At 39.4% G+C, this 13839-nt stretch overlaps 1 protein-coding gene across 4 annotated transcripts in view; it reads right to left on the bottom strand.

Annotated features, from left to right (window-relative positions):
- The window catches only part of NCAM2 (neural cell adhesion molecule 2), a 530111-nt gene that overhangs the window by 46549 nt on the left and 469723 nt on the right, over positions 1-13839 (bottom strand). The window contains exon 16 of one of the 4 annotated variants that reach the window (XM_043509197.1): positions 11659-11723. The exons of the other annotated variants lie outside the window; for them this stretch is intronic. Coding sequence (XP_043365132.1) covers positions 11674-11723 — 50 coding nt within the window. The 3' untranslated portion in view covers positions 11659-11673. Of the gene's footprint in view, positions 1-11658; positions 11724-13839 lie in introns of those variants that run through there. 4 annotated transcript variants of the gene reach the window in all.

The raw sequence follows: 13839 nt of genomic DNA on the forward strand, positions 1-13839 counted from the left end.
TTTGACAAACATCCTAAATCAGAGGTTTCAGAGTAGCAGCTGTGTTAGTCTGTATTCACAAAAAGAAAAGGAGTGCTTGTGGCACCTTAGAGACTAACAAATTTATTAGAGCATAAGCTTTCATGAGCTACAGCTCACTTCATCGGATCCTAAATCAGGAGACAGTCACCTGATTGAGGAAATCAAACACCCAACATGAATTACAAACAGCGGATACTTGAAGCAATTGTGAAGAGCAACCCATAAGCTGAAATATTTTCACTTACATTAATTGTCAAACAATTGTGAAAAATGAACAAATTCATAAAAATGAAGTGTCTGTTCATGGCTTATTCATGCTCACAAAGAAAAACTATGTTTGCTAAATAAATTGGTTGTGCAAATTCATCCAGCTCTTATGTTCAGACTGCCACAAGAGTGCCACTTTGTGTGGCTGGTCTTTGTAATATTGTTTACTTAGAATTTGAATGAGACTGTTGAACTCATTTCAAACAGGCCACTGAATTAATATTGGAGGGTATAGCCTTCCAGACTACTGGGAAAAAGTTCCATGTCCAATTACCTATCTTCTGAGATGTTTAGTCATCACAAATGCTGCTTTTGATGACCATTTCAGTGTAATGTGTAAAGCATTATGTGTACAATTCCCATTGGCATTTATGGCTGTGGCAGAACTAATTTCAGTATATTATGTTGAATATTTACTTTTCTGACATGTACCCTATACCCCCAATTATGTAACTTTGTCTGGTAATACAAAATGTTTATATATTTGAAACAATTAAGATTTCTGAGAAAACATGATGAAACAGCAATTAATATAGGGTTATGGATATCGACCAAAATAAGAAAGGTAGGTGGATTTATAGAAAAAAATTCAAGTGTAGAAAATCTGGTCTAGAGACAGTAATATCATTGGCCACATTAAATTCAATTGACTTAAAAATGTGAATTTCCAAGACTGGCAATCATGAAAGTAGGAGGAAACCACAAGAATCAATTATAGTCTAAACCATACTGTTTACATTCCTTATTATAATTATTGTTGTCATTATTTCAATGACAGTAGCACCTACAGGCCACAACCCAGATGGGGCCCCATTGTGCAAGGTACTGGACAAACGCATAGTAGGAGATAGTCCCTGCTGTTAAGAGCTTGCAGTCTAAACAGACAGAAAAAGACAGAGGGTGGGAGATAGGAAGTATCTCCCCACCCCCCCTTTTGCAGATGTGGAACCGAGGCACAGGAAGTATAAGTAACTTGCCCAAGGTCACACAAGAAATCTGTGAAAGAGCCAGGGCTTGAACCTGCGTCAAGTATTATCAATGTATTTAAACTTTGCTTACAACATTAATAACCTTGCTCTTGTGTGCATATGATTTTTATAGAAACAACGGCCAGTCTTCAGATATTCATACAATCAAAAACCCATTTCCATGAGAATTCTTGTAATAATGAGTTGAAAAGACATAATGTGATAAAATCAACCAGTTACTGGGAATGGGTGCAGATGTTCATGAGACTGGGTCTGCAGTATTTCATTTTACACAGCATACTTTTTTCCCAGTAGTCATGACTATCAGACCTTTTCAAAAGCAACATTTTTCTTTATGAAATATAAAAGAAATCAACCTGGAAAGAAACAGGTTTTTTTTCCTTGAGACTTGTGGAAGTTATTGTGCTAAACTTTTAATATCTAAGAAAATCTTTGACCAGCTTAATTGATTTCTGACAGCTTTTTCATATAAATCTTTCAGACATACATTTACATCAGAAATATTCTTTAAAATGTCATCTCTAATTCGATACAGAAGTGGACTTTTAAAATTGTAAAGCAATATGCTACCAATTACATTTAATATGACAGCTAACTTTTGTGAATGAAAGTATTGTATATTTAAATGGTAGTTAAGCATTTCAATGTTCTGCTATGCCTAAAAGCCTATTTTTATTCAAATGATAAGATAACTTTTAAAAATTGCCCCATTTGCAAGGAAAAAAATGTGAAAACTATTATGCATTTTTTTTCTTGAAGTGGAAGTTTTGTGCAATTTGAGTTGGGATAGGCTCTCTATTAGTGGTAAGAGTCTGTGGCAGCAGTCATGCTTAGTAGTAGGGGAACACGGGCCCTCCCACTCCACCAGATTCTGACCAAGGGGCCGTCTTGGGCACTGTAAGGAAGGCATCTAGTACCTGCAGTCAGCTAACACACTTCTCTGGGTCTCTTCCTACTTCTCTGTCCCTCCTGGCTTCATGCTGCAGTCCTGCTTCTGGGGATACTGTCCTGGTGTAACCCCTCCACAGCAGCTAGTGCAGGTCTGTTTCTCTCTGCCTGCCACCTTGCTGTGCTGAACAGACTCCCTTTTGGGCCCCTCCTCCAACTAGAGCATACCCAGCAGGCCTGCCAGGGTGGGTTTGTCTGGGTCCACAGTTGTTCCTATCCCCTTCTCTCTCCACTGTGGGGTCTATCTACCCCATTGACCTCTCCCCTTAAGTTTAGTGCTGGAGTTTCCAAGTCCAAGGCTTGCATTCCCCCACCCCAAGAAAAGAAATCTGCATTCTGATGTTTATTCCCTGGCCTATGGGCTACCTAGAAGGTGTGGGATTGAAAGGCTAAATACCATTTCATAATCCAGGGGTTGGTGTCTTTCATGGAATTTAGCTAGTGGCGGGGAGTGTGGTCAGTTATCAAGAGGATTGAGGTTTCCCAGTAGGTAATACCGCAATGCTTCTATGGCCCACTTCACCCTCAAGGTCTCTTTTTGTATAATGAAATAGGCCTTCTCTCTGAGAAATAGTTTTTAGCTGATATAGAGGATTGGATCCTCTTCCTCTCCCAAATTTCAAGACTCCACTGCCACTAACTCCATGTTTTGAAGCATCTGTGTGGGATATGAACCATCATGTGAAGTCAGGGTGGCAGAGGACTGGTTCTTTGCTTAAAACATCTTTCAAGGTCCTAAAGGCTTTGGACCAGGCAACCCTCTTGAGGCTGGAGTTCTTCACTAAGTCAATGAGAGGAGCCACTAATATGATAAAGCTGTGTATGAGTCATTTATAGAAGCCAGCCAGAATCCAAAATCCTCTAACCTGTTTCTTTGTTATTAGAATAGGGTAATTGATAAAGGCCTTGGACCTTCCCAATCAGAGGTCTAAGCTTGTCCCTTCTAACGGATTTCAGAGTAGCAGCCATGATAGTCTGTATCTGCAAAAAGAACAGGAGTACTTGTGGCACCTTAGAGACTAACAAATTTATTTAAGCATAAGCTTTTGTAGGCTAAAACCCACTTCATCGGATGCATGCAGTGGAAAATACAGCAGGAAGATAGATAGATAGATAGAGAACATGAAACAATGGATGTTATCATATACACTATAACGAGAGTGATCAGTTAAGGTGAACTATTACCAGCAGGAGAGAAAAAAAAAACTTTTTGTATTGATAATCAAGATGGGCCATTTCAGCAGTTGACAAGAACATGTGAGGAACAGTAGGGGGGAAAAATGAACATGGGGAAATAGTTTTACTTTGTGTAACTATTTCCCCATGTTTATCCCCCCTCCCCCCCGCATACACACACACTGTTCCTCACACATTCTTGTCAACTGCTGGAAATGGTCCATCTTGATTATCACTCTCCTGCTGCTAATAGCTCACCTTAACTGATCACTCTCATTATAGTGTATATGATAACACCCATTGTTCCATGTTCTCTCTCTGTGTGTGTGTGTATATATATTTATATCTTCCTACTGTATTTTCCATTGCATGCATCCAATGAAGTGGGTTTTAGCCCACGAAAGCTTCAAACGGAGTATACCAGATACATTACTTCATGAAACCCCAACCGACTCTTGGCTGGATTTGCCATGAGGCCATCTTTCTCAAGGGCTTGTAGGGCCATCCATATTCACTCGAGGTGTTTCTCCTATTCGTAACTGTAGTGATTATATTATCTATGTCGGCTGCCACATGCCAGCCATGTGGTCACAGGATTATGTCCATCAGACATTGGAAAGTGGTCACTGCCTCATGAAGGCCAAAGAAAAAGGTCTTAAAATGGTTCAGTCTGGCCAAAAGGACTTGTGAAGGCCATTTTCTCTTGAGATCCCTTTGTTGGGGCGGATCTGCCAGTAGCTCTTGATCAAATCCAACATCAAGATATACTTTTTATCCCTCACTTGCTCCAACAACTTCTCGACTCGATGCATGGGTTATGCATCAAATGTGGACATCATGTTCACTTTTCTGAAGTTGATACAAAATAGAGTTGTCCCATCTGCCTTGAGCACCAACACAATGGGGCTTTGCCACCTGCTGTGAGATTCTTCTATCATCCAGAGGTGCAACATCACTGGCAGCTCCTGACATACAGCATCCCACATCTTCCTGGGCAGGGGGTCAGTGGTTCTGGTGGATCTTCCAGCTGGGCTCCATGGTGATTTAGAATCATAGAATCATAGAATATCAGGGTTGGAAGGGACCTCAGGAGATCATCTAGTCCAACCCCCTGCTCAAAGCAGGACCAATCCCCAATTTTTGCCCCAAATGGCCCCCTCAGGGATTGAACTCACAACCCTGGGTTTAGCAAGCTAATGCTCAAACCACTGAGCTATCCCTCCCCCCAAATTTGGTGACAAATCAGCAATGTTTGTCCAGTTTGTGACAAGAACACAGAAAAGAAATATCAGACCACCTATCTGAACCCATTGGGCCAGAGCCCTTCCCCCAAGGGAATTGTATCTGAGACCTGCAGTAAAATAATCTGTAGACCCAGCTCTAGATGGGGGGAAAGGTGTTATGAATAAGCTCTGGCAGCCTTGCCATGCCTTCAGAAGGTTTATGTGATAAATCTGGGTCTCTTTCTTTTCACTTCAGACCCATAGACCTTCACTGGGCTACCATCTTGGATGGCCCTTTCTTTCACGCTCTGAGGGGCAGCTGTCCAGGCTTGCCCCTAGTTACAATCCATGAAGGGGTAGTAGTGTTGAAAATGACTATGCTGCTCACACTTGAAATAACTGCCTGCCTGTAGGGCCGCTGTCTTTCCCCACTACATTGGGGATGTCACCTTAGCTTCCATACTCCCTGGCTCACTAGGCCTCTGTGAACTCAGTCATTCTTGTTCAGTGTTCAAGTCTCTGTTGCAGAAGGGATTTGGGTCTCGGCCCAGCCAGCAGTCTCCTGCACCCTGTTCCCTCCGCTGCATTTGATCTTTCACATTCAGTGATGGCCTATCCTCAGGGCTCCCACGCTTGGGGGTTAGGGTGCTTGTTCAGCTGCCACAAAATTTTCAATGAGGCCTACTGCCTCTGACAAACCATCTGGCTGGTGTCTCTACAACCACTCTTTTCTCCCGACCAGAAAAAAACTGGATAAATTACTTAAGCTCATTATCCTCTGCCACTTGCACCCCAGTTCACCCATCTGGGATTAGACAATGCTAGCAATAATATTTCAGGCACTGGGCCATGACCTGGTGGTGGGCCCCTGGTAGGTACTTTTCTCTCTGAAAGTGTTGGCAGTGCATCTCTGGGGAGATATCAAAATAGTCTAAAAGAACAGTCACAATCAGATGGTAGTCTCAAGCATCCATGGGATCCTTGGGCTGGCCCGGTCAGGTATGAGGACCAGAAGCATAGCCCAGTGATCTGGCGGCCACTTCACCACAATAAACACATGTTCAAATGTCACAAAGGCGGCTTTGGGGTTATCTTCTGTGCCTATATTTGTTAGCTTCACCAGGATCTGTGACATCAGGACCCTCCCATAGACTCTGGCCTCTGATTAGCAGTGGCTCCTGAAGGTTGTAGGAATGTTGCCATCTGCTGACCCAAGTATTCTTGCTATTCTTGATGTTGTGTGATCAAGTCTTGAATGAATTGCTGCTACTGCTCCTGTGGCTGTTGAGCTGCTTGCTGCTGGTGTTGTGCAGCCAACTGTTGGAGTAACTGGCTCTTTTGCAGATGTGGTTTGGTTGCCTGTTGACGTTGTCCCTCCACAGTCCATTTCAGCAGCTGTTGCACATCTATGTTGTCTTTTGGTAGGGTTTTTTGTTTGTATTTTTCTCTGCTGTCCTTCTTTTTGTCCTTCATCAGGACTGGACTGTCATGCCCACATTCTCCACCAGCTGTGAGCGGGGATCTGCCTCCACACCTACTGGTAAGAGACTGTGGCAACATCTCCATCTAGGTTGGGGAACCCAGGCCTTCCACTTCACCAGGTACTGATCCAGGGACCCTCTTTTGTGCCATAAAGAAGGCATCTGCTATTTGAGGTCCAGTAACACCATCCCTTGGGTCTCTTCGTATTGCTCTGTCCCTTCTTGGCATGTGTCATGTCACAAACCCTTGCAACATGGCCCATGAGTGGGGAGTCCTGGCTTCATGCATAAATCCCTCCCTTTGGAATTACTTTCCTGGCATAAGCCCTCTGTAGCAGTGATTGCAGGTCTGTCTATCTATGCCTGCCACCCTGCCATTCTGAAGAGATTCCCTTTTAAACTCCTCCTTCAACTGAAGCATACCCAGCAGGCCTGCCAGGGTAGGGCTTCCTGAAACCATAGTTGTTCCTGTTCCCCTATCTCTCCACTGCAGAGTTGATCCACCCCATACCAGGTACAGAATGTAATTTTTCAATTGTTGAGAGCTTTTCTTGTCTTTACTGACCTGTAGTTCTTCTGGCTACATAGGTATCTGGATGCCTATATTTCAAAAGTGCCTAGAGATACAGAGTCCTGAATTTTTCACTTTTCAGTTTGAGACACCAAATAGGGTGGGGGCTTAGCACTTTTTGAAAATCAAGCCTCTTTAAAAATGTCTCAGGTGAGGCACCCAAAATGGTGCACCTAAAACCATTAGTAACTTTTGACAACCTAAGGCTGAGTATTCTTTATCTTGTTTATTTAATGTTCAGATTTAAAGGCCCTCCATTTATGAGTACCAGTGAGGGGTTATTATGCTAGTATGGTTTGTTATCAGACATTTGGTTCACCTCAAAAAGGAGATTAGTAACCTTGAATGCAAAGTTCTTATTAGATAATGCTGTGATTTCATTATTGTGATTAGACATCACTGTGGTCACATTACTACACATTTTTTCCTCTATGGACTTACCTGGAGTTTCATTATGCCATGCTCACTCAAAGTGAGTAATATTTTATCCTGTGAATATCCCCATTGCAATGATGGAATGAGGTAGTAAAATACTACATGGAATAGGGCTCACAGAAATCAGTGAGACTACTCACCAAATAAAGTGCAACTCTATGTGAGTAAAGTAGGCAGAATTGTGATCTTGCTGACAGACAAACCACAAGATGCTTAGTGATTTGGTGTGATTAAACAACTAAAAGACTGGCCTATCGGAACCTCTGGGTCATCAAAACTGTGCTGGAAATCTGCTAATATTAGCACTATGTGTGATATTTCAACACTTCTGCTTTCAAACTTGGATGAACAGAAGTGAAAATGCACAGAAATGAAAACAACAAAGAAAACTTTTTCACAGATCAACAAATGTTAATTTCAATTACAGGTGGCTTTTCACTTTATTGAAACTAGTCGCTCCACTCCTCATCCAACTTTGTCACTGTACAGGGATAGGGAAGATGTGGGTGTATTTTCATTATTTCTCTATTGTTTTCCATTACTGTAATCTTCCCATAGTTTAACATTGTCATGAGCCACTGTATGGGAAGAATTTAGTTCTTTTGGTAAGGATGTGCAAGCCTTTTTTGACATTTCTCTCAAATGTCCTACTTTCTCTTGCCGTGAGCATGGCTAATAGTAATAGTGTGAAGTTGTTTGTACATTTCTTTCTCCTCTGGAGTCACATCAAGTGCTGTTCTGTCAAAGTCTGTTAAAGATTTCTAGCCTCCCCAGCATAAAACCATTAGAGTTTCCTCAGGGACTGGAGTACACAGAGTTATTCCTACACTACACTGAGAGCTTGCCATTTCAGTTAGAACAATACTTAAATCCTGTCTGTAACTAGATACTATTCTGATTCAACATATTTTTAGTATTCTTTTGCAGGATTCCCTTAAGTGCAAAACATGGCATGTGTGCTATGGATATTACATCACCGTTTTGAGGGGACTGTCAACTTAAATATATTTCTTGTTGCCACTTTGGATAAGCATTTCTCTAAGAATACAATATCGATTGGATTCCTAGCCGTGGATTGTATACTCATAGCGTAAAACAAGTATGAATTTACCTAGCTCTTTAAGGTCTCACTGTCCTCTAGACTATTCTGTTTCCCTTCAGCTCTCTTCTGATTGTGGTTGACAAAGAAGCTTCTGTTTGGAAATGCACCAGTGTTGCTATTTCTAGCTCTCTACTCCTGTGGATTACACATTTGTTTAGGATTACGCTCTGCATCCTTTGTGCCATGTTCTCTGAAAGACATGGTGCAAGTTTTTAGAGGAACTAGTTTTTTCTTAGCCTTCTGACTTTGGGATCACATCATCTATCAAACTACTATTGGTTTCAGGTAACTTGATAAAGCTGTGGGGGTTGTTCTGCCTTGTATTAGATGCACCAATATGGGTGGCTGCTTACAGATTTTCTGTTTCAGAGAACACTGATACCTTCAATGCTTCCTTTAGGATGACTTGCGTTTTGTTCTTTCTTCTAGATTTGGCTGAAAACAAATGAGTAAGGGCTGAAAAGGCCTTCATGGATGCACTGGAGAATCTTTTTATCTTGGAAATATCACCTATGGGTTCTAATTAACACTGGAACACCTTAGTTCAATTGAGGCATCCATGTTAGACACTAGCTAGTTCAGGTGCTTTGTGGGCCTCTAACCTGAAAGAGGTTTCAGAATAGCAGCCGTGTTAGTTTGTATCCACAAAAAGAACAGGAGTACTTGTGGCACCTTAGAGACTAACAAATTTATTTGAGCATAAGCTTTTGTGAGCTATAGCTCAGACCTGAAACAGATTCTCAGGCCCAGCATCCAGAAAAGTTTCAGCCTTGCAACTAGGGCTGATTAAGTGAGGTTGAATTTATTGGCGCTAAAAAAAAAAAAAAAATCAAACATAGCATATGCACAATTTTTCAATGAGTTTTAACTGTCTGGTAAGTTTAAAAATTCTGTATTATCTCATTATTGAGATCATAATGGACAAAGAAAGGTCAGGTTCAGGACACTAAATTTCATACATGACCCATTTTAAAATTAATATTTACTCAAACTGTTTAACAGATTTACTTCTAAATTTTCAGATAATTTATTCTACACTCAAAGAGTAGGTACTGTAATTTTGAGGAAGATACTCTGTTCTTCATAGGTAACAAAGTAGTTGAATCCCTGCTTTAACTGCAAATCTCAGTTCAACCAAGGAGCCACAACCAGCATCTCCATAATATAGGGCACACATTTTTCTTAGAGATCAAGGATCAATTGTCTTCATTGCAATACAGCACTATGTTCCAGGTGGCACTGAGGCCCAGGCAGTTGGTTTGGGAAAATTGTCAGGTCTAAAAACCTTTGAGAATTATAGGAGTTCCCACCTGTTTTGGGCTAGAAGCATGAAATCTAAGTGTAGAAATCCAGCCAAATGAAGTTGAATTACTGGTAAATAATCTATTTTTCTCTCCTCAACCATTTTGAACTTGCTGACACCAATGCACCCTGCTCCATTTAAATAAATTCCTAGTAAAACATTAACAATGTGGCATCCGGGACCAAAATATACATCAGAATCATAACTAACGGCTTCTTAAATTTCAACTTTCTTTATAAAATCAGCATTATATGAAGAGAGATCTGATTTGTTGTCAAAAGATCTGATGATATGGCTATCTGTTGACCTAAATGCAATGGTCAGAACTTTTTAGCAAATTGCCCTCCAAAAGATCACTATGCTCATTCTGGGGAGAAAACAAAATGGTTGAAGACATTCTGTTAAAATACTTTTGCATTAAAAAAAATTCCCTTCAAATTGAAAAACTATAGTATTCTACTGTCCTTTTACTAGAGTTATAAGCAGGCAGCTATTACTTGAAAGCTACGAGTAAGGGCTCTTATTCTTAGCTAATGCTGCCACTGATATCTTCTCCAGCTTAGTTCCATAGGAAGGGACGGATGGGGCAAAAACACATAAATATTTAAAAACTGATTACTTTATTTTTACTGATGATACATTCATGTCCCTGGAAACAAGAATAAGATCTGGAAGCCAGCAGCTGACATTGATACAACCTCTTAGCTGAATGTATTGCTTTAAAAGTGGTCTCATTCTGAAAATAGCATACCTTAATTCAACAGATCTCCTTCCTGAGTGTATCTTGAGTTACACGTGCTCACTAGTGACTAAAGTAAATTTTTACTACTTTTTGGTTGCTGGCAGCACTGAAGACCCAATGCAATTCAGAAAGGCTGAACATGGATTCTGTTCCTTCATGTTCATTATCTACAGAATTGTTTAATAACATTTAGCTACTTGACCACAGGTGCAAACCCAGGGAGGGCAACGTGTTTGCATGTAGATCACTGAGCATATAACTGAAAGAAAATGCTGTTAAATGCATATAGCTGAGGACCTAACATGGCCTGAAAAATATTTGTTACTGGTAATGATATAAAAGGAGATAGGATTGTAGTATGGTTTTCATGGAGGCAGATTAAGGCCTGTAGCTGGGAATGTATAAGAAAGGCCGGAAGGGTAACTAAGTCTGGAAGGCAGCACTGGAGAATGGAAATCCTCCAATGAACACTGTCAATTTCCTTGGCAAAAAAATAGAACAGATGTTTAAAAGAACAGAGTAAAACAAAATCCACAACAACCTACCATTTTTTGTATTTTGAATATTTTCTTCCCCCCAAAATCACTTTCTTGGGCTTTTCTGTAGGTTGAATCCCCGTATGATATTACATTTGTGACTTTTGACATTATGGTGTTAAATGGAAGGAGTGATTTAAAATCTGCTAGAAAACTGCAGAGAAGGCTTTAATGGATATGATAAGTTCCCAAGATTGTCACCATCCACTTGGGGGAATTATTTCTGTGATTTTTTATGTTTTATTAAGAGTTTTAAACCACACCTGAAGCAGAAAAATCTCAAAACATGGTTATCTGTGGGGCCAGGAAAGTGCCTACACAAATGTCATGGACGCAGATGGAAAAAGGGGCTATTGTATTCATATTGTCTTCCTAACTCTGTTGATATAAAAAACCTGTTGCATCAATAGAAAAATATGTTGTAATACATTCCCTTCTAGATGAACCTTTAGATCTCATAAAGCTGTCATATCTAGTCAATACTGATGATATAAAGTATCTGTTTGGCATGATGAACAGTGACATCTTTGCTGCTATCGGGCACAGTGTGAAAATCAGAGAAAACATCACCTATTAAATAGATTGTCCATCTTTGGCCATCACTAAATTACTTTGGTCAGGATGAGTGAAGGTGCTTTAGCACAACTGACAGCCATTTGTTCAAAAGGGTAGGCAAGATGCTCAACACTGACAGCAAAGGTCATTCTGTTTGTGGGAACTGCACAGAGATTCTGACTGTTCCAAGGCTGTTAATACAACACATCAACATCGGGGGCAGCATTTAAAATAAAATGGCTCCTGAAACTGGTATAGTAAAAAATTGATACATTGGGGAGAGAGAAGAAAAAAAAAGCTGACAAACCTGCCAGTCATTTTTTCCTAGATGTGAGCAGAGTCTTCTGGAAAAATATTATCATTTAAAAAAGGTTCTACAGAATTCCTACAGAATTATAGGATGTTAATTTCACACCCACTTTATGCTTTGCAAAAGTAGTTGTCAAGGAAACTAATTAGTTGCATAATCATAATTGCAGTAATTACCCATATCTAAGGGACTATATGCTACGTGTTCAGATAGCTGCAAAAGCATGTGCATAAAATGAAAAATGCTCCATCTTCCATTTAGATGTTGGTTACCTGAATTGCCTTTTATACACAAAGTATAGAGCTTTGTTACCACATGTGCAGGTATTTTGTGTTTGTGTCATTTGTTGCAATTATTTATGATTTTAAACAATTATAAACAATTGTAAATGGGTAAGCTTATGTTTCATTAGATATATCTATATCTAAGAAGCATTAAGATGAAACATTCATACTGTTAAACAATTCCAAATATATCAAATGTGTAAAGGAAATTAGTTGACTTTCTTCTGTTTTACACAAGGTTCTATCACATTTTCTACTTGCAAAAGTTTTTTCATTGAGACAAAAGCTTTTTCACAGAGTCATATGAGCAAGGCCAGAAGGGACTATTGTGTTCATCTAGTCTGACCTCCTGCATAGAACTTTTCCCAAATAATTGCTACAGCAAATCTTTTTTTTTTCCCTATAGCCCACATCTCCTTCTCCATTTTGTCCTGAGGTGAAATCTTAATGCTGAACAGTGACATCACAATGTTTCTGTTGCAGACAGATTGATGTCATGAGACATCCCCTTTCACTGCAGAATCAAACAGAGGTAGACTGGACTGTGAGTGAACTGAGCCCCTGTCAAAACCCAAACAAATGTCCACTGACTTACACCGACTAAGGGCACACACCAACACCCTGCTTACGCCAAGGCTTGATTTGATCCTAAACTATTCTTACTAAGTTATGTGAAATGCTTCTTAACTATATATAAATTCCAGAAATAGAACTTTTAATATCAACAGATCATTTCGGATAATATGAGAAAAGCCATTCACATAGATGCCTAAGACACTTCTCTTGAAAATATATTTTCTAAAAAAATCCACTAACAATGTAGTGGGTTGATTGTTTTTTAGCAGCCGATAAGATAACAGGAGAAAAAAAAAACAATGTGTTAATTATCTGAAATATTTCCAGTCTATAGCTCATTTGGAATCACCACCAATTAAACCAGTGCTGTTCATACATTCAGACTCCATAGGAAACACAAGTATTGATATGGTATTACTTTTTTCCTTTTTTTCCATTGGCCTTGATATATATTTGGCAAGTTTTACATTTTAATGTAATACATTATCTGTGTAATTTATAGGATACATACAACTTCTGTGAAAATTAGATGCTGCAAAAGGTTAGCACCTGCTTTTTAAATGTTGTAAATGTTACTGCCATAATCTGAACTAAAACCTTGAACACTCATAGTTCTAAAATTAAGATGTGTTTTAGTTATAGCAGATCAGAAAACATCAGAAAATCCTAAAAACTAAATTATGTCCATTGCATAAATTAAATGAATCAAATTAGACTGTTGCTGAAAATGATGCATTGGAATTGGTAAATTGTGCCTCAAATTTCAGTTTGAAATATATTTTATAGTTTATATTTTACCCTCAAGAATTTAATAACTGAAACACCACTAGCCCTGAACTACTTTGTGTTTTTTGTTTTTAAAAACTGTTAACACCAAATTACATAAGCACTTATGCACATGAGCAACTTTATTTATAGAAATAGTCACGTTTGAAGAGTTGGAACTTTAGAACTGTATCCTTAAAGAGGAACTAAGGAGATTAAATCAAAACAGCCCTAGTTAAAGGCTTGATCTTGCAAGGTGCTGAGTATGCAATCTGCTCAAGCAGAGCCCTTAATACCATGCTTAACTTAAAGCATGAGTAGTCCGATTGACTTAGACTGAACCCCAGGATACCAACACGTGAATAGATTTACAACAAACACATAAACCATTAAAAACAAAAACTTACAAAGGTACAGCAAGTGCATTTCTGAATAACAACAATCTCTCTTCTTAACTTCCAGCAACTGAGTTTGGGGTTCTGTGTTTCTTCTGAAATTAATGATGACTTCACTAATACCAATAGTAGTGAAAGGAAAGGAACCTTGACTGAAAGT

Source organism: Dermochelys coriacea, chromosome 1 (assembly GCF_009764565.3).
Source record: "Dermochelys coriacea isolate rDerCor1 chromosome 1, rDerCor1.pri.v4, whole genome shotgun sequence".
Classification (NCBI taxonomy): domain Eukaryota; kingdom Metazoa; phylum Chordata; order Testudines; family Dermochelyidae; genus Dermochelys; species Dermochelys coriacea.